The 22,975-nt window shown below is 44.9% G+C and overlaps 1 protein-coding gene across 1 annotated transcript in view; it reads right to left on the bottom strand.

Moving 5' to 3' along the window:
* The window catches only part of LOC116515603 (IgGFc-binding protein-like), a 55,045-nt gene that overhangs the window by 13,407 nt on the left and 18,663 nt on the right, over positions 1–22,975 (bottom strand). Inside the window, exons 2-6 of the mRNA XM_032227725.1 lie at positions 21,969–22,019; positions 13,682–16,959; positions 10,909–11,482; positions 7,912–8,501; positions 896–1,460 (exon numbers count right to left, since the gene is read on the bottom strand). Of these exons, the coding sequence (XP_032083616.1) occupies positions 896–1,460; positions 7,912–8,501; positions 10,909–11,482; positions 13,682–16,959; positions 21,969–22,019 (5,058 nt within the window). The remainder of the gene's footprint in view (positions 1–895; positions 1,461–7,911; positions 8,502–10,908; positions 11,483–13,681; positions 16,960–21,968; positions 22,020–22,975) is intronic.

Raw genomic sequence — 22,975 nt, 5'->3', positions numbered from 1 at the left:
AGCGAAAATTTTGAGTAGTTTGGAGAACTGGCAGATACCACCTCTGGCTGCGCCTGCCCCTGATCTATTTGCTGCTTCCTGAGTCCCAGTTGATTGGCTGGATCTTCTTTTGTTACCCTGCACAGGAGAACGGAGCTGGAAAGCAGGTTAGCGGGGTGGGGAGGGAATGGAGATTTTGCAGTATCCTTCCCCAGGAGTGAGGAGGCAATGGAGATTTTGCAATATCCTTCCCCCAAGAGTGGGGAGGCAATGGGGATTTTGCAATATTCTTCCCCTGCATGGCCACCAAGCCATGTCCACAGAATCAGCAATAAAAAAAAAATTGAATCCCACCACTGGTTTTCACCCAAATCTATACATTATCGAAATTGCTATAAAACAGTTTTGCTTGCATAAAAAACATTTTTGTCAAACAGTTACAGAAATGGGGTGGGTACAGATTTGCCCAAACTATGAACATTATACAGGCAGTCCTCAACTTACAACCATTCATTCAGTGACCATTCAAAATTACAATAGCACTTGGAAATAGCAACTGACAATCAGCCCTCTCCCTTAGGACCATTGCCACATCCTCGTAATCAAAAATTGGACGGCTCGGTAACCAGCGTGTATTAACAAGTGTTGCAGAGTCCCGGGGTCATGTGATCACCATTTGCATCCCCTCCCCAGCCTATTTCCAACCAGCAAAGTCAAAGGATGGGGGGGGGGAGACAGATTCACTTAATGACCGTATGGTTCACCTAACATTGCGGCAATTCAAGGTTGCAAAAACCAGGCATGACTCACACTTAAAAACCACCATTGTTTAGCAATGGGAATCCGGGTCCCAACTGTTCTCGTAAGTCGAGAACTCCCTGTAGAAAGCAAAATAGGTTTGCCCATCCTTACTTACTGCAAAAGTGGACGGACCTCCAGTTGGAAATCTGGATCCCTAAAGTTTGGCAAGCTGCAGCGTAAGAAGAGATGACATGACAGATGACATTCTTGTTGGCCCTATTGGAGCAGTAATCAAAGACACAGTTTTTGAAGTACGACTGAGGTGGCACCTTGGTATGGCAGCTCTTGAATGGGCCGTGGGCGTCTAGTAGGAGACCACACTCCTTACTCATTCTCTGCGTGTACTCCATATGCACCATGTCCACACAGGACTCTCTTTCCTTCTCGTGGCATCCCGGGATATCCCGGATCTTCCAGCTTCTGCCCAACTCTCCCGGATTTGTGGTTGGCATTCCATTTTGTTGCATCATGTCGTCCTCTTCTTTCCCATTGAAATTGCCACAGAGGCCACACGTTAGTCCCCTGTAGCTTCTGGATAGCGTGATACGGATATTATTCTTCATGTCGAAGGTGACCACAAAACCAAAGTCAGTCATGATTACGATATCCCATCCCAGGTGGTAGAGGGAAATTTTGTTAGAATCAACATTGTGGGGCAGGTTGATCTGTAAGCCGTTCAGCTGGAACACAAAGGGAAGAGAGAGAGAGAGAGAGACATTTTGCAATATATGTTGAGCTACGGTGGCGCAGTGGTGAGAGTGCAGTACTGCAGGCTACTTCTGCTGCCTGCCGTCTGCCTGCAATTTGGCAGTTCGAATCTCACCAGGCTCAAGGTTGACTCAGCCTTTCATCCTTCCAAGGTGGGTAAAATGAGGAGCCAGATTGTTGGGGGCCATAGGCGGACTCTGTAAACCACTTAGAGAGGGCTATAAAGCACTGTAAAGCAGTATATAAGTCTAAGTGATTATTGCTTAAGTGCTTAAATGAGTCTTTTAGGGTGAATCCAGATGGAAAGAGATCTCAAACCTGGTAGAGTACAAAGATGTCTATCTTGAAAATACATCAGGCCCTTTCGGGCTCCTCTTATGCTTGATACCACATTTTTTTTCTGACATTCTCCATGAAGACAATTTCCCAGTGGGAAATAGAGAGATGATCAGGGTTCAGACAGATGTGTTATCTTCCTTAGAGGAAGACAACGTTGATATGCTCAATTTTCCTTGGGATCTTTGGTGCTCCCTGAGCATCTGCAGACATTTCATTACCCAAACTAGGTAACATCATCAGTATAGAAGGGAAAAGGGGTTGTGGAGTGGAGGAGGAGGAGGAGGAGGAGGAGGAGGAGGAGGAGGAGGAGGAGGAGGAGGAAGAAGAAGAAGAAGAAGAAGAAGAAGAAGAAGAAGAAGAAGAAGAAGAAGAAGAAAGGGGGTTGTGGAGTGGAGTGGGAGGAGGATGAGAAGGAGGAGGAGGAGGAGGAAGAGGAAGAGGAGGAGGAGGAAGAAGAAGAGGAAGAAGAAGACGAAGAAGCAGAAGAAGAAGATGAAGAAGAAGCAGAAGAAGAAGAGGAAGAAGAAGAAGAATAAGATGAATAAGAAGAAGAAGAAGAAGAGGAAGAAGAAGAAGAAGAAGAAGAGGAAGAAGAAGAAGAAGAAGAAGAGGACAACGACTGTGGAGTCCTTGGTGCTCTCTGAGCTTCGTTGTTTTCATGCAGACGTTTCATTACCCAAACTAAGTAACATCATCAATGCTAGAAGGGAATGGGAATTGTGGAGTGGAGAAGGAGGAGGAAGATGACTGTGGGGTCCTTGGTGCTCTCTGAGCTTGGTTGTTTACTTGCAGAAATTTTATTATCCAAACTAGGTAACATCATCAAGGCTCGAAAGGACTGGGCTTTGTTCTCAGTTTATATGCTAGTGGCTTGCCCTTCAGTGTTGCTGGGGGTGATCTTAGAGGTTCTTCAGATTGTTGTTTATGCTTGGCATGTTTGGCAGTTGCCTAGTTGGGTTAATGAAATGTCTGCAAGAAAATAACCGAGCCCAGAGAGCACCGAGCACCTCTTATTTCAACCCCGAGCTACAAATATTCTTTACTGCTACCCACGTTTGCAGGTGTACCAGAATTAAGCTCCAATACTTGCACTTCTCCCTGAATACTCTGATGAGGAGACAAGGCTGCCAGCAATGAAAACACAGGTTGAAAAAGCAGGAGAACCAGGAGGTGAAAGGTTGGCCATGGGTAGGGGGAACTTAAAAGGCTCTGCATAATCAAACTCTAGCCAACTCAAAGCTTCTTAGCTTCATCTCCACTTGGCTGGGGAGCGCAGAAGGCTTGAGTATTAAAAATTCACTCAGAAAGCAGGTTTCTAGCTAGAATAACTTTTTTTGGGGGGGGGGATAGTTTTACTTTGAAGCTGCCTCTCTTCTATCTGCCAGGGTGAATTCCTTGATCCATTAACCAGGACTCAGAGAAGAGGATTAGCACCAGATAAACAGGGAACAATCAAGAAAGCAAAAAGAAAAAATATATGAAGGAAAGCAAGCCAGAAGGAGAAGCTACTACAATATATATCAACAGCCAGCAAATGTCATTCCTCTTTGCACAAAAGAGGCTACCTAGCAGTTAGCAATAGCAGTTAGACTTATATACCGCTTCATAGGGCTTTCAGCCCTCTCTAAGCGGTTTACAGAGTCAGCCTATTGCCCCCAACAACAATCCGGGTCCTCATTTTACCCACCTCGGAAGGATGGAAGGCTGAGTCAATTCTGAACCGGTGAGATTTGAACAGCCGAACTGCAGAACTGCAGTCAGCTGAAGTAGCCTGCAGTGCTGCATTTAACCACTGCGCCACCTCGGCTCCTACCCTGGCAATGAAACATCTGCAGCAAGAGAAGCAAACACTCAAGCCTTTAAGTGGTTTTTTTTTTGGTCTGGGCAACCTAATTTACCCAATTATGGGATGGAACACACTGCTCCCGTTAGAGGTTCATACATTTACCTAATATGCAAGTAACCCCGGTTTGAATTCCAGAAGGGCTAGCTGATGAGAGCTAAATAGCTTGAAATAGATCTATACTAAAGGTAAAGGCTCCCCTTGCACATATGTGCTAGTCCTTCTTGACTCTAGGGGGCAGTGCTCATCTCTGTTTCAAAGCCGAAGAGTCAGCACTGCCCAAAGATGTCTCCGTGGTCATATGGCTGGCATGGCTAAAACGCCAAAGGCACACAGAATGCTCTTACCTTCCCACTAAAGATGGTCCCTATTTTTTCTACTTGCATTTTTAAATGTCTTCGAACTGCTAGGTTGGCAGGAGCTGAGACAAATGGTTCACCGACAAATGCGTGCTCGACAAAAGTGCGCCGACGAAACCGCACCAAGAAAATCGTGAGGTCGAAATCACGCTGATGAATGAGCGCAGAAGCGCGCCGACAAAAGCATGCCTTCAACAAAGAACTAATAACAACCTAATAACCCTAGCCCTAACCCTAACCCTAATCCTGAACCTAACCTTCAACCTAACCCTAAATCTAACCCTGAACCTAACCCTGAACCTAACCCTGAACCTAACCCTAACCCTAGCCCTGAACGTAACCCTGAACCTAACCCTAACCCTAACCCTAATCCTAACCCTAACCCTAACCCTAACCCTAACCCCAAACCTGAACCTAACTCTGAACCTAACCCTAAACCTAACCCTGAACCTAACCCTGAACCTAACCCTTACCTTAACTTAAATCGTGCTTCCCTTACCTTAACTTAATTCGCACTTTTGTGGGCGCGGTTTTGTCGGCGTGTTGTTGTGGGCGCATTTATGACGTTGTGGTTTTCGTGCCTCAGTTTCGTCGGCGTGCTTTTGTCGGGTCACGGAGACAAATAACAGAAGCTCACTCCATTACATGGCTCTAGGGATTCGAACCGTCGAACTTTCTGATCGACAAGCTCAGCATCTTAGCCACTGAGCCACCACATCCCATTACATCTATTCTAGTCCCCCTTTATTTCTTTATAGGTAAAACATAAATTCAACACTCAAGCCATTAATAACCCAACAGCTCAACCTTAAGCTATTCTCTGCTTGTTGTAATTAATCCGCCTCTTGACTGGGGCAACTGGTGAGGTCTCTTCTCTTGCGCCCTGACTCAAAATGTGGATGGCTAGAATTTGGCCTAGCCCCTCACAACTCTGCTAAAAAGCTTATTTCTGTCTCTGTGAACAAGTATGACCGAAAATAGCCTCTATTTTTGGAGTGCTTTCCTAGAGTCCCATGGGGAAAGACAGATGACAGTAAAATAGAACACCTTAAAGTTAATAATTTAAGTACAACAAATGTGACTCTTAAAAAGGAAAGACTCTGAGAGTTACAATTATTCCCTAATGCAGGATTGGGCAGCTAGGGCCACTTTACAATCTCCAGACTTCAAATCCCAGAATTCCTGAGCCAGCCATGGAATTGTGGGAGTTGAAGTCTATAAAGGGGCCATGATTGCTCACCCTTGCTCAAGAACCACATAGAACTTCAAAAAGGGGGTTCCACTTTGATGATGGAGCAAAATAAGCCCTTGAGGCTGCTTCATAAATCATCAAGGTTGGGTGATTTTCCAAGATTTTCCTGCCTTGTTATCTTCCATACCTCAGTAACCTAGCAGTTCGAAAGCATGTAAAAATGCAAGTAGAAAAATAGGAACCACCTTTGGTGGGAAGGTAACAGCTTTCCATGCACCTTCGGCGTTTAGTCATGCCGGCCACATGACCACAGAGACGTCTTCGGACAGCGCTGGCTCTTCGGTTTTAAATGGAGATGAGCACTGCCCCCTAGAGTTGGGAACGACTAGCACATACATGCGAGGGGAACCTTTACCTTTATCATGGTAGCAGCCACACAATTTCTGGGCATGCCAGTACTTTTGCAAACCCCTCTGCTGGATTTTGCAAGTGCTAGAGGAGGCTAAGTGGGAAGGGGGGAGAATGCAAAGGGATGAGAGAAGCAGCTCATTGAGTTAAATCATGTTGCCTCTTCACCCTGATAAGGCCACTCAAGTTGCTTTTACGGCATAAAGAGCCTCATTGAAATAAATCAAAACCTTCTTGCACGAGCCAATTATCTTAAATATGCCTGAGTGAACAAGCATGTCTTCAATTATTGTTTAAAACAAGATTGCACGGGGGGCCAGCTGTTCTTTTCTGGGGAAAGAGTTCCTTAATTGGAGGCAGGGGCTCCCTCAATTTCCTTTTTAATTTGAGCAATGGGGGCAGGCATTTGTTATCTCTATGGCTGCAAATGGGCATGGGAGAGTTTCTTCCGAACAGGAATAGGACACCTATGGCACTCCAGCTGCGGATAAGCTCTACTTGCCAGCATCCCTGGGAATCACAGCCCCAAAAATGAGGAATGTTGGAGAGGGTAGTTAAGTAACATCTGGAGGAAAACAGATTATTTGTCTGAAAGAGTAATATGCAAACAGAAGAGGTTTATAATCAATAATCAATGGAACAACTTGCATCCAGAAGTTGTAAATGCTCTGAACACTGGAAGTTTTAAAGAAGAGATTAGATAACCATTTGTCAGAAGTGGTGTAGGGTTTCCTGCAGGGGGTTGGACTAGAAGACCTCCAAGGTCCCTTCCAACTCTGTTATTCTAATCTATTATTCTATTTCCCAATCATCCTATTTTGATTGCTCATCCTCTTCTGAGAGGATAATGAACCCTCCAGAAATCAAGATGACATAGCGACTCAAAAGAACCACACAAGTATAAATAGTGAAAGGTAGAAGATGCCTGACTTACAACCACTTGCTTAACGATTGTTTGAAGATACGATGGCATTTAGAAAGGTGATTTATAGTAGTTTTTCCACACTTATGACTGTTGCATCACTTCCATGGTCAAGTGATCAAAATTCAAATGCTTGGCAACTGGCTCAGGTGTATAGAATAATAGACTAGAATAACAGAGTTGGAAGGGACCTTGGAGGTCTTCTAGTCCAACCCCCTGCAGGAAACCACTTCCGACAATGGTTATCTAATCTCTTCTTAAAAACTTCCAGTGTCCGGAGCATTCACAACTTCTGGAGGCAAGTTGTTCCACTGATTTTAATTGTTCTAACTATCCTTGGTTCTAGGTTGCTTCTCTCCTTGATTAATTTCCACCATGTTTATGACGGTTGCAGTGTGCAGGACTCATGCGATCATTTTTTGCAATCTTCTGACAGTCAATGGGAAAACCAGGTGCACTTAACAGGTAGTTCTCAACTTACAATACTTCATTTAGTGACAGTTCGAAGTTACGACAGCACAGGAAAAATTGACATGACTGTTCTTCACACTTACGATCATTGAAGCATCCCTGTAGTCAATGATCAAAATTGTGATCGCCTTTTGAAACCCTCTGACAAGCTTGGACAATCATTTGTCTGAAATGTTTCCTGCCTAAACAGGGGGTTGGACTAGAAGACCTCCAAGTTTCTTTCCAACACTGTTGTTCTGTTCTATTCTATTCCATTCTATTCTGTTTTCTATTCTATTCTATTCTATTCTATTCTAAATTCTATTCTATTCTAAATTCTATTCTATTCCATTCTGTTTTCTATTCTATTCTAAATTCTATTCTATTCTGTTTTCTATTCTATTCTCAATTCTATTCTCAATTCTATTCTATTCCATTCTGTTTTCTATTCTATTCTAAATTCTATTCTATTCTATTCTATTCTAAATTCTATTCTATTCCATTGTTTTCTATTCTATTCTATTCTAAATTCTATTCTATTCTAAATTCTATTCTAAATTCTATTCTATTCTATTCTTTTCTGTTTTCTATTCTTTTCTATTCTACTCTATTCTTCCATGCAAAGTCAATGGGGAAACAAAATTCACTTAACCACATTGCTAACTTAACAACTGCAGTGATTCAGTTAATAACAGTGGCAAGAAAGGAATAAAACTCACTTAACAAGTGTTTCACTTAGCAACATAAATCAATTGTGATTGTAAGTTGAGGTCTACCTGTACTAACTTAACTGCGGAGATTCACTTAACCACTGTGGCAAAAACAAGGTCATGTAATGAGGCCCAACTCATTTAACAACCATCTTGCTCAATTGTGATGGTAAGTTAATGACTACCTGTACTGTACTCACCAAGATTTTGCTGTGGCTGATAAGGATTGTCATGCCGTAAACATGGACCTCAAGTACTTTGGTGGCAGCTGAAGTCTCAGAGCCCTGTCCTTGGTGCTGAACCAGGACTTGGAACTGAGTGAGGTTGGCTGTCTTGTAGCAGAGCTCAGCCAAACGATAAACACAATTTCCAGAGAAGTCAAAGTGCTGCCCATCGAAGGTGATGTAATGCAGCTGGCCCAGGGTAGTGCAGGTTCCATAGAAAGTTGGGTGGCACTTCCTTACGCCGTTAATCACGTGGCACCCCTCTCCTCCCCTGCAAGTGGATCTGTGGCAGGCCACCTTCCTGTCTCGTGGGTTGCACATGCATTGCAGGTGGCACTCTTGATCGCCCCAAAATTGCTCGCTGGGAGCATAGATCTGCCCGTGATAGACGCAGCCACACTGCTCTTTGGGAATGCATTTACCACCGTCGAGCACGTAGCCCGGCTTGCACTGACAGGTCTCCATGCAGGGCAGGCGGCATTTCTTTGGCGCCTCAGGGTCTCTGCAAGTGGCAGGACAGGCTGTGCCGCAGGCCATGTGCTGGCTGTGGTCAGGACAGAACAAGGCTGTAGGAGGAAGAACAAACAGGGTTAGCGATAGAAGAGCTCTTGGAGAAGAGCTCATCTTTGCTGGCTAATAGAAGGGAACAAAACAGAGAAGATTCCTAAGTTGTGGAGTGCTTCAGGAAAGGGATGCTTCACCCTAACAGAAAACAGATTAACAGAGATGGTAGGGACCTTGTAGGTCATCTAGTCCAACCCCCAACCCAAGCATTTTTGACAAATGTCAGTCCGATCTCTGTTTGAAAGCCTCCAGTGATGAAGCTTCCACAACTTCCAAGGCAACTTTTGTTCCATGGGTTGAAATTTCTCCTTATTTCTAGGATATGAATCTCTCCTTGATCAGTTTCCATTCATTATTCCTTGTCTAGCCTTCAGGTGCCTTGGAAAATAGCTTGACCCCCTCCTCTCTGTGGCAGCCCCTCAAATATTGGAACACTGCTATCATGTCTCCCCTGGTCCTTCTCTTCACTACACTAGCTATGCCCACTAGCCATGCCACTACAATAACCATTCTTCATATGCTTTAGTCTCCAGTCCCCTAATCATCCTGGTTTAATATAATACATAATACCTTCTTGTTTAATATCTAAGTTATCCATCAACATGGAGTCAGATATTATTGATATGCTGGTGATACTTAGCTATATGTTTAGGCCCTCAGTTGACTAAGTAATTCTATTGAGGCCTTGATCCAATGTCTGGAACTGTTAGTGTCTAGATGGGGAGGAATAGGCTTTAAAGCAGGAGTGTCCAATTATCGCAAACCTTAAGCTCTGTGGACTTCAATGCCCAGAATTCCTCAGCCAGGCAATCTGGCTAGGGAATTCTGGGAGTTGAAATCCATAGATCTTAAAGTTGCCAAAATCCCTGCTTTAAACTCAAGCCTGACCTCACCGAATTAAGGTTCTTAATGGTTCTTCCATTACTGGAGATTCTCCATATTTGGTTTTGAATGGTATGGCACTTCCTCAAACAGAACCCCTGTGCAATCTGGGGTCCTCCTGGACTCCCAGCTCCTGTTCTAAGAGCAAGTGGCAGCTGTGACTAGCAAAGCTTTTACACAGAGTTATCTGTTGCCCCAGAGCCGAGGTGGCGCAGTGGTTAAATGCAGCACTGCAGGCTACTTCAGCTGACTGCAGTTCGGCTGTTCGGCTGTTCAAATCTCACCGGCTCAGGGTTGACTCAGCCTTCCATCCTTCCGAGGTGGGTAAAATGAGGACCCGGATTGTTGGGGGAAATATGCTGACTCTGTAAACCACTTAGAGAGGGCTGAAAGCCCTATGAAGTGGTATATAAGTCTAACTGCTATTGCTATAAATGCATTCTTTCCAAACCAGAAATTCCTTTTCTTAGTCACTCAACTTGTATGAGTGCTCTCCTCTACCTGGAGTTACTCTTGAACATTCAGAAATTACATTTGGTGCAGAATTACAGTGGCTATTATGTAGTGGATAGTGTATTTTTCGGATTATAAGGCACACCAGAGTATAAGATTTTGAAGAGGCAAATTAAAAAAAAAAAGCTTTTGCACTCTGCAGACTTCCCAAAAATGGCCCATTTTTTGCGAAAATGGGCCTGTTTTTTGTCAAAAAAAAGGGCATGCATAGCCTTTTGGAGGCTTATAGAGTACTCCTGGGAGTTGGGGGGCAAAAACGAGCAAAAATCGGCCCGTTTTGTGCTCATTTCTGCCCTCCCCAGCCCCCAGGAGCACTCTGGAAGCCTCCTAAAGGCTATGCACAGCCATTTTTGCAAAGGTGGCGGGGTTTCAGGAGGCCAAAAATGCTGTATTCATTGTATAAGATGCACCCAGATTTTCACCCTCTATTTGAGGGGAAAAGGTGTGTCTTACACTCCAAAAAATACAGTATTGTGTAGGCTATTGTGCAGTCAATGGGGAAACATGATTCACTTAACCACGTTGCTAACTTAACAATTGCAGTGATTCAGTTAACAGTGATGGGAAGAAGAAAGGGCCTAAAGTGTGGAGCACCCTTGTGGAGTACCATGCCATGCTCTATCTGTTTAAGAACACTTGCTAAACAACCAAAGACATGGCTTTTTGCTGGCCTACAAGTCCAGATCCCAAGTCACCCATTCTTATATAGATTGGCTGCTTCTCTGGCTGTCTTTTCATCATCACTCTTCCCCATCCATCTTAATATAATCAGTGTTCTTATTCTCTGATCATTTTTTTCAGCAGCCCATCAACTCATCTCTTCTGAGAACCGTTTCCTTTTAAATGTAACACTGTAGTCAATCTCTATTCCATTTACCTGCAACATCTGTCTGGCTATACATATATGCAACACTGATTTATCACACCCATTGCAATCCGGAATGACAGTCCCCCTCCTCCTGTCAGCGTAAACTAGTGGGAGCCCTGTCCCTATAAATCCCAGTCTCTACTCACGGCAGCCAGCGTGTTTCCTCCAGGCAGATATGGCCATCCTTTCTCTCTGACAAGCATCAGCGTACGTCTTCAGGGCCCGGCACAAAATCTGCTTGTAACCCTCAAAGGCACACAAATCAGTCACACAGTCATTCAAATATGGCTTGGGATCAATCAAGGCATGGCAGCGATGGAAAGGACCACTCTTGTGTTGAGTGATCATGCCACACGAATTTTCTGTGTTGTATCTGGCGGCCAACTCCGCAGAACACCGCGGGCACCTGTCGTGGCAGCCGTGTCTGCAAGCATCATCTCCATCTTCTACTTTCCAGCTCCTGCCTAGTTCCACAGCATTGGCGGCCAGGCTTCCTGAAGGGGTAGTAAAGTCGTCGTTGGGATCTCCGTTGTAGTTGCCACAAAGGCCACAAATTTGGCTTTGAAATGCTGTGGTGACCTTCACCACTAGGTAATAGTTCCAGTCGTAGTAAACCTTCAGGCCAAATACTGTTTCGATCACCAGTTGGTTTCCTCGATGGTATAAGGAGGCCATCCCATTGTGTAAACTTACCGGCAGACGAGAGCGCACGTGGTTGATCTAGAAGAGACAAAGGCCGGTGATCCTTGTTTGTTTTCGAGATTACATATTTGACAGATGAATGGGATGGCAACAAAACACCAAAGCAGCTCGCGAATTGATTTCATTTTCAGAAGTGTTTAAAAAAAGATAATGGAACCTTAATAAGGTAAAGATAAAGGTTCCCTTAGCACATATGTGCTAGTCGTTCCCGACTCTAGCTGATGGTGGTCATCTCCATTTCTAAGCCAAAGAGCCAGTGCTGTCCGAAGAGATCTCCGTGGTCATGTGGCCAGCATGAATAAATGGTGAAGGCACATGGAACACTGTTACTTTCCCAGCAAAGGTGGTCCCTATTTTCTACTTGCATTTTTTATGTGCTTTCAAACTGCTAGGTTGGCAGAAGCTGGGACACATAATGGGAGCTCACTCTGTTATGCGGTGCTAGGGATTCGAACCGCCGAACTGACGGCCATTCTGATCAACAAGCTCAGTATCTTAGCCACTGAGCCACTGCGTCCCTTTGGAACCTTAACAGAACTGTTAAAATGGAAGAGCAGATGGACATTTTGAGAGTTAAACCTCAAAATGATCCTTCTTGTCTAACTTCTTGTTCCCATAGAAAACCACTAGATGTCTGTTGGCATCCCAGAAGAACATCTTCAGTGATATGCTGACCAATTTTTTTTTTATCAATAAGGAAAATTGATTTATGATCCTCCTCCTAACAATTGGATTACTTACACACACAGGTAGTAAAGTCTGTTGTACTTTACTGTTGTATTGTGCCGAGGTGGCACAGTGGTTAGGGTGCAGTACTGCAGGCCACTTTAGCTGACTGTGATCTGCAGCTCAGCGGTTCAAATCTCACCGGCTCAAGGTCGACTCAGCCTTCCATCCTTCCGAGGTGGGTGAAATGAGGACCCGGACTGTGGGGGCAAGTTGCTGACTCAATTTGCTAAATAAATTTGTAAACCGCTTAGAGAGGGCTGAAAGCCCTATGAAGCGGTATATAAGTCTAATTAATAAATAAATACTATGAATGCAGAACATTGTCCCAATATCTAATATCTTCAGGTTAAAAGGGAGCTCATTACTAATCGATGGATGAGATCCTAGAGGGCTAGAACTGGTCAAAACCTACCCTGCTGAGCCAGTATATGAATGAACTGTCGTGGTTTGTTTTCAGCTATAATTTAAGAATATTAAGAAAAGCTAAAGGGCCATATAATCCAGCATTCATTCTGTATTACACAGTGGCCAAATATGTTCAGCAATGGACCTTCCTGTGTAGGACAGGAAGACAATATAAGATGACACAATTGCCTAGACACTAAAACAGAAAACCATAAATCCAGCCCGCAACTACTTGGTTCTATGCCAGGCATGTCCAATCATGTGGATTTCAATTCCCAGAATGGCCGGCTGAGGAATTCTGGGAGTTGAAGTCCACAAGTCTTAAATTTCCCAAGGACAACTATAGATTGGACACTCTTGGTCTAAAGCCATGTACTTTTTAATGGCTTAGAGCAGGGGTGTCAAACTCAAGGCCCGGGGGCTGCATCCAGCTTTCAGGGTGCTTAGATCTGGCCCACCAGGCTGCCCTGGAAACAGTGAAGGACCGGCCCACGGTGCCTCTGCCAGCAAAAACTGAGTTTGGAAGGGCCATGGGTGGTTCTCCTGAGCTCCCTTTTCCCTGGCAGATGGTTGCAGGAGGCTATTGCAGCGCAAAACGGAGCTTGGGCGCATGTTTTCACTGGCAGAGCACTTGGACCATCACAAGCATCCCAATATGAGTGATGTTGAGCTGGCCATGCCCCCATGGCCATGCCCATCAACCTCCCCAAGGTCAAACACAACCCTGATGCAGCTCACAATGAAACTGAGTTTGACACACCTGATTTAGAGTAATGTCCTATTGTCTGTTCTGGCATATGGAAGATTCCAAAGGTTGTATAATTATTAGATTACCAACTTTCAACACTGACCCAGCTGCCCAAAAATGTGTTTTACCTGCTTTCTTTTGTCTCTCATGAGCATAATTATTATTGGGGACAGCTGAAGTTAAGCCATCAGCACTTTCTCAATGTTAACTGAGAACATTGGGCAGTTAAGAAATGCGATATTTGAATAACTAAAAAATAAATAACGAAACGAAGAGAAGACGAGAAAGGGAGAAAAGAAAAGAAAAAGGGAGAAAGGAATAATGAGGGTTCTTACTCTGACAAGGCCATACTCATGCTTGATCATGGTGATGCTGGAGTTGTAGATGGTGATGGTGACCTGATTGATGAAAGAGAAAGGGAAACTCTTCTGGCTCTTGGTGAAGATGTGGAAGAATGGCAGGTTGGAGCTGGTATGGCAAGTCTTAGCCACTGTATAAGTGCAGGTACCTTGGAAATCAAAGCTGCGTCCATCAAACGTGTGATAATGGGGCTGACCAGAGGCCCAACATATCGCTTGGTGAGATACAGGAGGAAAACATCTAGGTGAACCGTCCACCATTCTACAAACAGTCCCTTCCCAGCATTGAATTGTCTGGCATGAATGGGTAGGGGCCACGCATTGGGGCCAACCATTTATAACTTGACAAATAGTCCCAGTTTGACAATGGGCGTTTTCGCAGGAAGTTGGCACAGGAGCGCATCTGGGCCATCCACTGGCCATGTCACAAATAGTCCCAGCAGGACATTGAAACTGGCTACAGGATGGTGTGCTGGGAACGCATTGTGGGCTTCCACCAACGAGTTGACACACAGTTCCCACTTGACATTGCATAGAAGCACAAAGCGTCGAAGATGCTGGAACACAGGTTGGCCAACCATTCACCATCTGGCATGCCATCCCTTGACTACAGACGGTTCTGTCACAGGAAGATGGAACTGAGACGCAAGTTGGCGATCCGTTGACTATCTCACAAACAGTACCTTCCTGGCAGTTTGAGCTATCGCAAGAGGACAGGATAGGAAGGCATCTTGGCCAGTTATCAACCATTTTGCAAACACTTCCTTCAGGGCAGGTGAACTGATCACATGACAGTGACGTAGGAAGACACCGGGGCAAGCCAGAAACCATTTGGCACGTGGTCCCAACGCTGCAACTGGCATTTCCACAAGAAGAGGGAATCGGAACGCACTGTGGCCAGCCGTTGTGTATTTGGCACACTGTTCCGCTCTTACAATGGAATTGGTGACAAGAGAAGGATCTAGGAAGGCATTTTGGTTGCCCTTCGTATATCTTGCACACAGTTCCTTCACTGCATTTGAAGTGCTCACAAGAGAGTGTGACAGGGACACATTTGGGCCAACCCTGGCTCATTACACAAACAGTTCCAGAGGTGCACTGAAAATGGTTACAAGAAGGTGAGATGGGGAGGCATTTCGGATGCCCATCATATATCTCACACACAGTCCCTTCACTGCATTTGAGGTTTGCACAAGCGGGTGAGATGGGAACACACTTGGGCCAACCATGGATGATTTCACAAACGGTTCCTTCCGTGCAGATGACGTTAGCGCAGGAGGTGGTGATGGGGATGCATCTGGGCTGCCCTTGAAGTGTCTCACATACGGTTCCTGCACTGCAGTTGAGTTTTTCACAAGGAGAACGGTTGGGAAAGCATTTTGGCCAACCCTCATCAATCCGACAAATGAACCCTTCTTTGCAACGGTAATTGTTGCAGGACAGGGATACGGAAATGCATTTTGGAAGCCCATTGTGTATTTCACATTTGGTCCCTTCCTGACAGTGGACTTTTTCACAAGAGTTCAACATTCGGCTACATCTGGGCCAATCATCAACTAATTCACAAACAGTTCCTTCCTTGCACTCGATTTTATCACAGGAAGCCGGAGTCGGCATGCACATGGGCCAATCATCAATAATTTCACAAACGCTGCCATCTTTGCAGCGCAGTTTGTCACAGGTAGGTGGGATGGGAATACACCGAGGCCAGTGATCGATTATTTTGCAAGTGGTCCCTGGTCTGCAGTGGATTTTGTCGCAGGATGCGGGGATTGGAACACATCTGGGCCGCTCGTCCACAATTTCACAAACGGTCCCTTGTTGGCAATAGGTGTGCTCACAAGAGTGAAGTTGTGGAACGCATGCAGGGAGGCCATTTACTTTGTCACAGATGGTTCCTCTTTTACATTGAAGCTGGTCACAAGTAGGTGGGGCCGGGACACATTTAGGCCAGCCATCAATTATGTTACAAACAGAGCCTGGCGCACACTCTATTTTCTGACACAAAGATGCCAAAGGTATGCACGTGGGCCATCCATGGACAACCTCACAAATTGTTCCCTCTCTGCATATATATCTGTCACAAGACAGTGGGATGGGTATGCAGGTTGGTACGCCGTTCACCATTTTGCACACAGCTTGCTCTCTGCAAACAATGGCCGCACAAGTTGTTGGCACAACTGGAATACAAGTCGGCCAGCCGTTGACGATGTCACAGGCCGTTCCATTCTTGCACACAATGCTCTCACAGGAGTGTGGGCGAGGCCTACACGTGGGCCAACTGTTGATCATTTCACAGATGGTTCCTGTCGGGCACTGTACGTTGTTACAGGAGGTGATGGCAGGCACACATCTGGGGAGCCCTTCAAGGATCTCGCAGAGCATTCTTTCTTCACAACGGATCTTGTGGCAAGAGGGCGGGATGGGCACACACGTGGGCTGACCATCTGCCAGCTCACATACGGACCCAGGCCTGCAGTGAATTTGGTCACAGGAGGAAGGGATAGGCAAGCACCTGGGCAGGTGATTCACCATCTTGCATTTGGTACCAGCTTCGCAATTTAAAACTTTGCAAGTTGGACTCGGGATGCATTTTGGCCACCCATCGACCATATCACACATGGTCCCTTGCTTGCATTCAACGTGGAGGCAGGAGGATGGCAGCGTGACACACCTGGCTTGGCCATCGACCATCTCACACATGGCTCCTCTCTCACACAGGATCTCACTGCACGAGGCAGATGCTGGAATGCACTGTGCCTGGCCGTGCACGATCTGGCATTTGGTCCCATCTTTGCAGTGGAGGCTGCGACAGGAAGCCAGGTGGGGCACACATTGTGGCCAGCCATTAATGAGTTCACACACCATTCCCGGGTTGCACGGCGTGTTTTGGCAAGACTTGGGCCTTGGAATGCACTGAGGCCAACTGTTAATAATGGCACAGATGGTGCCTTCTTTGCACTGGACGGCGGCACAGGATTGCGGCACAGGCACGCATTTGGGGAAGCCGTCTGTCAGGCTGCAAATTGTCCCTTCTTTACACTGGACCTGATGACAAGAAGACGGGTAAGGGACACATCTGGGCAAGCCATCGACTATGGCACAGAGCGTCCCTTCTTGGCATCGGACAGAATTGCAGGACTGAGGCTCTGGAAAACACTCCGCCTGGTTGTGGGTAACTCGGCAAACATATCCATTCCCACACTTGATTTCGTGGCATGGATCAGGATGAGAGCTCATCGGAGGCAGCAATACTAGAAAAGAAACAAATTATAGACGATAAGGTAAAGGTAAAGGTTCCCCTCGCACATAGGCACTAGTCGTTCTCGACTCTAGGGGAGGGTGCTCATCTCCCTTTCAAAGCCCAAGAACCAGCGCTGTCTGAAGACGTCTCTGTGGTCATGTGGCTGGCATGACTAACCACCGAAGGCACACCGAACGCTGTTACCTTCCCACCAAACTCGTCCCTATTTTGCATTTTTACGTGCTTTCGAACTGCTAGGTTGGCAGAAGCTGGGACAAGTAACAGGAGTTCACTTCATTACACGGCGCTAGGAATTTGAACCACTGAACTTTCTGATTGACAAGCTCAGCGTCTTAGCCACTGAGTCACTGTGTCCCTTCACAGATGATATTTGGGGGGGAGGGGGGGGCAACGCTGCTGTCAGGATAGAAATACTCTGGAAGTTTCAAAGTGTAAAGAGATGCCATTGGGCTGCTACATAGGACTACAATTTCCCCCACCAACATTCCTCATTTATGTTCATGGAGAATGTGATTTTTTTTCAAAGGAAAAAAAGAAAAGAAAAATCAATACACCTTGAGTTGTAGCTGGACTGCCAGATACAGTATGGCACGGCTGATTAAAATGCTAATGCCCTCCACAGAAATCAGTACGGATGTAATTTGTGTAATGTTAAAAAAAGGGTGGCGGGGAGGGGAGTGAACCCTATTTATATCTAATTCAGACTGAAAAGCAAATTAAAATGATTCTGAATTAAATAATTCTGAATTAACATTTTATTTCATTCCCCTTAGACGGCCTCCATTATACGGAGCTGGGGAAGAAAAGGATTTGCTTTGCCAGGTGGTGGAGCAGGCAACGTTATAAAAAGGAGGGAGAAAAAAGACATATTCATCGCCGGGACAACAACGTATTTGCATACCGGATAGAGCTGCAATTTTTGATTTACTGAATTGCTGGAATATATTAAGGAACAAATATTTGGTGCTTTCGTGCTATTTACACAGACTTGGTAAAAATTAGCCTCTGGTTGCTGCCTGCCTTAAGATGATAAGGGTCCATCCGTTCATTTTCCTTCCTTCTCCTTCTTACCAGTGCAGCTGAGTTTCCAAAACTTGGCCAGTCATCGGAACTATCAGTTCGCCGAACCAGACGTAAAATTAACATCAGTTTGCCCAAACCAGTCCAAAATGGCTGAATCCCACCCCTGGTGCCATTCCTCATCCTTGGCTATATCACCCTAAGATTCCAGTAAGAGTACTCTAGAAATCCTGTTCCCAAGGTGTGGAAGGCCAGAATTTACCAAACGTGGAAGGCCTGAAGAAGCATTGCTAAGGTTGGCTGTCAAAATAGCTATTTCTGCTGACTGCCGGCTGCCTGCAATTTGGCAGTTCGAATCCCACCAGGCTCAAGGTTGACTCAGCCTTCCATCCTTCCGAGGGACTAAAATGAGGACCCAGATTGTTGGGGGAAAGAGGCAGACTCTGTAAACCGCTTAGAGAGGGCTGGAAACAGTGGTGGGTTTCAAACTTTTTTAGAACCTTTTCTGTAGGTGTGGCCTGCTTTGTGGGAGTGGCTTGCTGGCTTTGTGACTGGGTGGGAGTGGCTTGCCAGTCATGTGACCGGGTGAGCATGGCCAACTTGTAAAATGTGGTGAAACTCACTTAACAACGCTCTTGCTTAGCAACCAAAATGTTGGCTCAGAAACTCTGGCATTTGAAGTCCACAAGTCTTAAAGCTGTCAAGTTACAAGACCCTTGCACCCCTAACCCTTTAGAAAAATAAAACCCAGGGGTGATCAAACTTGACAGCTTTAAGACTTGTGGACTTCAACTCCCAGAATTCCTCCTCCAGTCATGTTGGCTCAGGAACTCTGGCATTTGAAGCATGCAAGTCTTAAAGCTGTCAAGTTACAAGACCCTTGCACCCCTAACCCTTTAGAAAAAAACCCCAGGGGTGTTCAAATTTGAAAGCTTTAAGACTTGTGGACTTCAACTCCCAGAATTCCTCCTCTCGCTCTTCATCTTGATGATGTGCGGACGGGCGGTGGGGGGGAGGGAGCTGGAACCGGTTCTAAACAGCACTGTAGATTTGTGGAACCTCTTCTATAGAAGAGGTTAGAACTGGCAGGAACCCACCTCTGGCTGGAAAGCACTGTGAGCGGTATATAAGTCTAAGTGCTATTGCACACAGATTAGTGCAAGCTGGCAGCTAAGCTAATGTTCAAGTGGGAGTTTACTTTACTTACAATCAATCATTTAGTGACTGTTCAAAGCTAGAACGGCACTGGCTTCTATGTATCCGAATTTACAACCTAAACGCTGGAGATGTGATTGTGTGGATGCTACATATTTTCACATATGGTGGACTTGCAAAAAGGTTAAAGCATTTTGGATAAAAATGTGGTGGATTATGCAAAATATTCTTAAAAAAAGAATAAAGTTTACCCCTCAGTTATTTTTGTTAGGTATAATTACTGATTGTACAGTTGTGGAGATTAATTTGATTTTGCATTTAATAACTGCAGCTAGATTGTTGGTGGCACAATACTGGAAGAAGGAAGATTTGCCTACGATTCAAGAATGGAAATTGAAAGTAATAAACGGCTAAAATATCTCCATATCTTAAGGACCATTCAAATAAGAGATATAAACTGGAGTGGAAAAGATGGACTGACTACACTCAAAATAAATATGGGACTAAGAAATTTCAGATAGCTTATGATTAAAGACCAGGAATGATGTAAATTGTCTAGAGCTAGTCTAGCAAGGAGGAGCTAAAACTCAATTGAAAGATGTTATTAACTATCTTTTTTTTCTTTTTAAGTGTATTTTAGATTGTTTTTGTTAAAGATTTATACCCTGTATTGGTTCTAGGAAGTCGGGGGGGGGGAGTTTGGGGGGGAGGGGAGGGGGAGGGGAGGGAAGAAAGTATTTGTAATATTTTGTTTTTCAAAATTTTCATTAAAAAAAAAAGTTAGAACGGCACTGGAAAAAGTGACTTGCGGTTATTTTTTTCACATCACCATTGCAGCATCCCCCTGATCACGTGATCAGATTTCATATGATGGCAACTGGCTCCTACATATGGAAGTTTCAGTGTCCTGGGGTTGTGCGATCCCCTTTTACGACCTCCTGTCAAGCCAAGTCAATGGGGAAGCCCGATTCACTTAGCAACCGGGTTACTAAGTTAACAACTGCAGTGATTCACTGAACCATTGAGGCAAGAAAGGTCGTAAAATGGGGCAAAACTCACTGCACAACTGCCTCCCTGAGCAACAGAAATTTGGTGCAGAATTGCGATTTTTCTATTAAATCCATTTCTTAGTGTTTAATAAACATTGTGTTGTCCGGATATTTCATTTGCTTAACAATACGAAGTACATTCTTAATCCCTATCCTCTTTTTTTCCCAACCATTGGTAAAATAAACTCCATGTATGATAATATTCTACATCCTCTTTCTGTTTAATTTTCAGTGTTCATATTTCAATACTGAAATATGTGTATGTGACCCATAATACACTTTGTTTTGCTTTCCCATGGTCCACTGTTAGCACAATGTACCACGATTTTGCCTGCCTTGTTTCCCATGAATTCTTACAGGTATTCCTTAGTTAACAACAACTGGAATTTCTATCGCTAAATGACATGGTCAAAATGTATGGTTTTAGGTAACCATACAGCAGTGGTGGGATTCAAATAATTTAACAACCGGTTCTCTGCCCTAATGACCATCTGGGTAGGTGGGGCTCGGTGGTCATGTGACTGGGTGGGTGTGGCCAACTCAAGGTCACTCAGGTCGATGGGCGCTTCACCTTAGCTGTTACAATGTAATAAGGGTTAACTGGAGAGGCAGTTTCTGTAAGCAGGGCAATAAAGATTAGGCTAGAAACAACACCAGAATGTTTCCTTCCTGCCTTCCTTATAGGATTAGCCCTGTAAAGTGGGGAAAAACAAAAGGAGATTTCTTCCCAACAACCGTCTCTCCGAACTGCTTAGAAAGTTACCAACTGGTTCTCCCGAATAAGTGCGAACTGGCTGAATCCCACCACTGCCATACAGCATAGCAATAGCTATTCTGGTACTCCCGTTAAGCAAATCCCATTGCTGTCATTAAGTGAGGGTGTTATATGGTTAGCTTTTGTGAGATCCTGCTGGCTTCCATATGGATTTCCAGTAAACGGTGACTATATGACCATGAGAATGCCGTGACAGCTGGAAATCTCAACACCAGTTGGAAGTATCCCTCGCACAGCACCATCACAAGTTTGAACGACAGCTGAACAAGGGGTCATTAAGTTTGGGTAAACCGAGTAAGATAAATCATCCATGTCCCCAAAGTCCTTTCTTTTTTTTCAAGAGGCAACTGGATGTTCAGTTTTTTCTTAGAAGACGTTTCGCTTCTCATCCAAGAAGCTTCTTCAGCTCAGATGGGATGGTGGGGAATGGAAGTCAGAGGTGAAGAAGCTTCTTGGATGGAAAGCGAAACATCTTCTAAGAAAATCCAGAAAGTCTAGTTGTCTCTTGGGGAAAAAAGGTTCTTCCTCGCACGTATGTGCAAAGTCATTCCCGACTCTAGCCGGCGGTGCTCATCTCCGTTTCAAAGCCGAAGAGCCAGCGCTGTCCAAAGACGTCTCTGTGGTCATGTAGCCTGCATGACTAAATGCCAAAGGCGCACGGAATGCTTCAACCTTTCCACCGAAGGTGGTTCCTATTTGTCTACTTGCATTTTTACTTGCTTTCAAACTGCTAGGTTGGCAGAAGCTGGGACAAGTAACGGGAGCTCACTCCGTTACGCGGCCCTAGAGATTCGAACTGCTGAACTGCTGACCTTCTGATCGACAAGCTCAGCGTCTTAGCCCCTGAGCCACTATGGGGGGGGGGGGAGAGAAGCACCTTTAGGGACAACCATGACCTGGATGACTGAGGATCTCCATAGACACGAATCATCAATGATTTTGAGGAACTCGCTTACTTATTCCCCAAAAATATTTAAAATCCAAGAAAACGGTACTTACAGAGCATGACAACCAATGTCTCCAGAAGCCACATTGGGGACATCTTGCAATCTGGAAAGTAAAGCAAGAATAAAGTGCATTAAAAAAATCTCTGGCGGGGAGGGGAGGAGCATAATTGCCTTCCCCTCTGATTGTTTTCAACGAGGAAGAAATGATCAGTTTCTAGCAAACGGCAGGGCTAAAAAAAAGAAAGAAAAACCTCCAGCTTCCTCACAACGTATTGGGATTTCTTTTGAATAAATGTACTTAAGATTGCTTTCCACTAGCTGTTTCATTTGACAAATGAAATCCCTCTGTGCTTAAGATTATAGACTAAAGTCATATCCGTTGGAAATAAGAGCCCGAAAGATATAAACAGAATCCATCTTTGGGTGCAAAACAGGTTAGCGGCGGATGAGAAATCGGGTTGATCAGGAAATTTTAGAACAACATACCAATTTCAAACCTGCCAAAATAGATGCAGAATATAAATGCACCTGAATGACATTGCTTTTTAAACGTGTTGGGTAGCGAATTGCAAAAGCACACTTTTTGTTCCCATTGAACAGAGTGACAGAGTTGGAAGGGACGTTGGAGGTCATCTAGTCCGACCCCCTGCTCAAGCAGGAAACCCTATACCATTCCAGACCAGGGGTTGGCCAATCTCTTCTTAAAAACCTCCAGTCATGGAAGACCACAAATTCTGGAGGCAAGCTGTTTCACGGATTAGTTGTTTTTGCTGTCAAGAAATTTCTCCTTAGTTCTAAATTGCTTCTCTCCTTGATTAGTTTCCACCCATTGCTTCTTGTCCTGCCCTCGGGTGCTTTGGAGAATAGCTTGACTCCCTCTTCTTTGTGGCAGCCCCTGAGATATTGGAACACTGCTATCCTGTCTCCCTTAGTCCTTCTTTTAATCAAACTAAACATACCCAATTCCTGCAATTGTTCTTCATATGTTTTAGCCTCCAGTCCCCTATTCATCTTTGTTGCTCTTCTCTACACTCTTTCTAGAGTCTCAGTATTGTGGTG

Source organism: Thamnophis elegans, chromosome 12, assembly GCF_009769535.1.
Source record: "Thamnophis elegans isolate rThaEle1 chromosome 12, rThaEle1.pri, whole genome shotgun sequence".
Lineage (NCBI taxonomy): Eukaryota > Metazoa > Chordata > Lepidosauria > Squamata > Colubridae > Thamnophis > Thamnophis elegans.
Note: the sequence above shows the minus strand (reverse complement) of the source record. Positions and strands in the feature narration are given on the sequence as shown.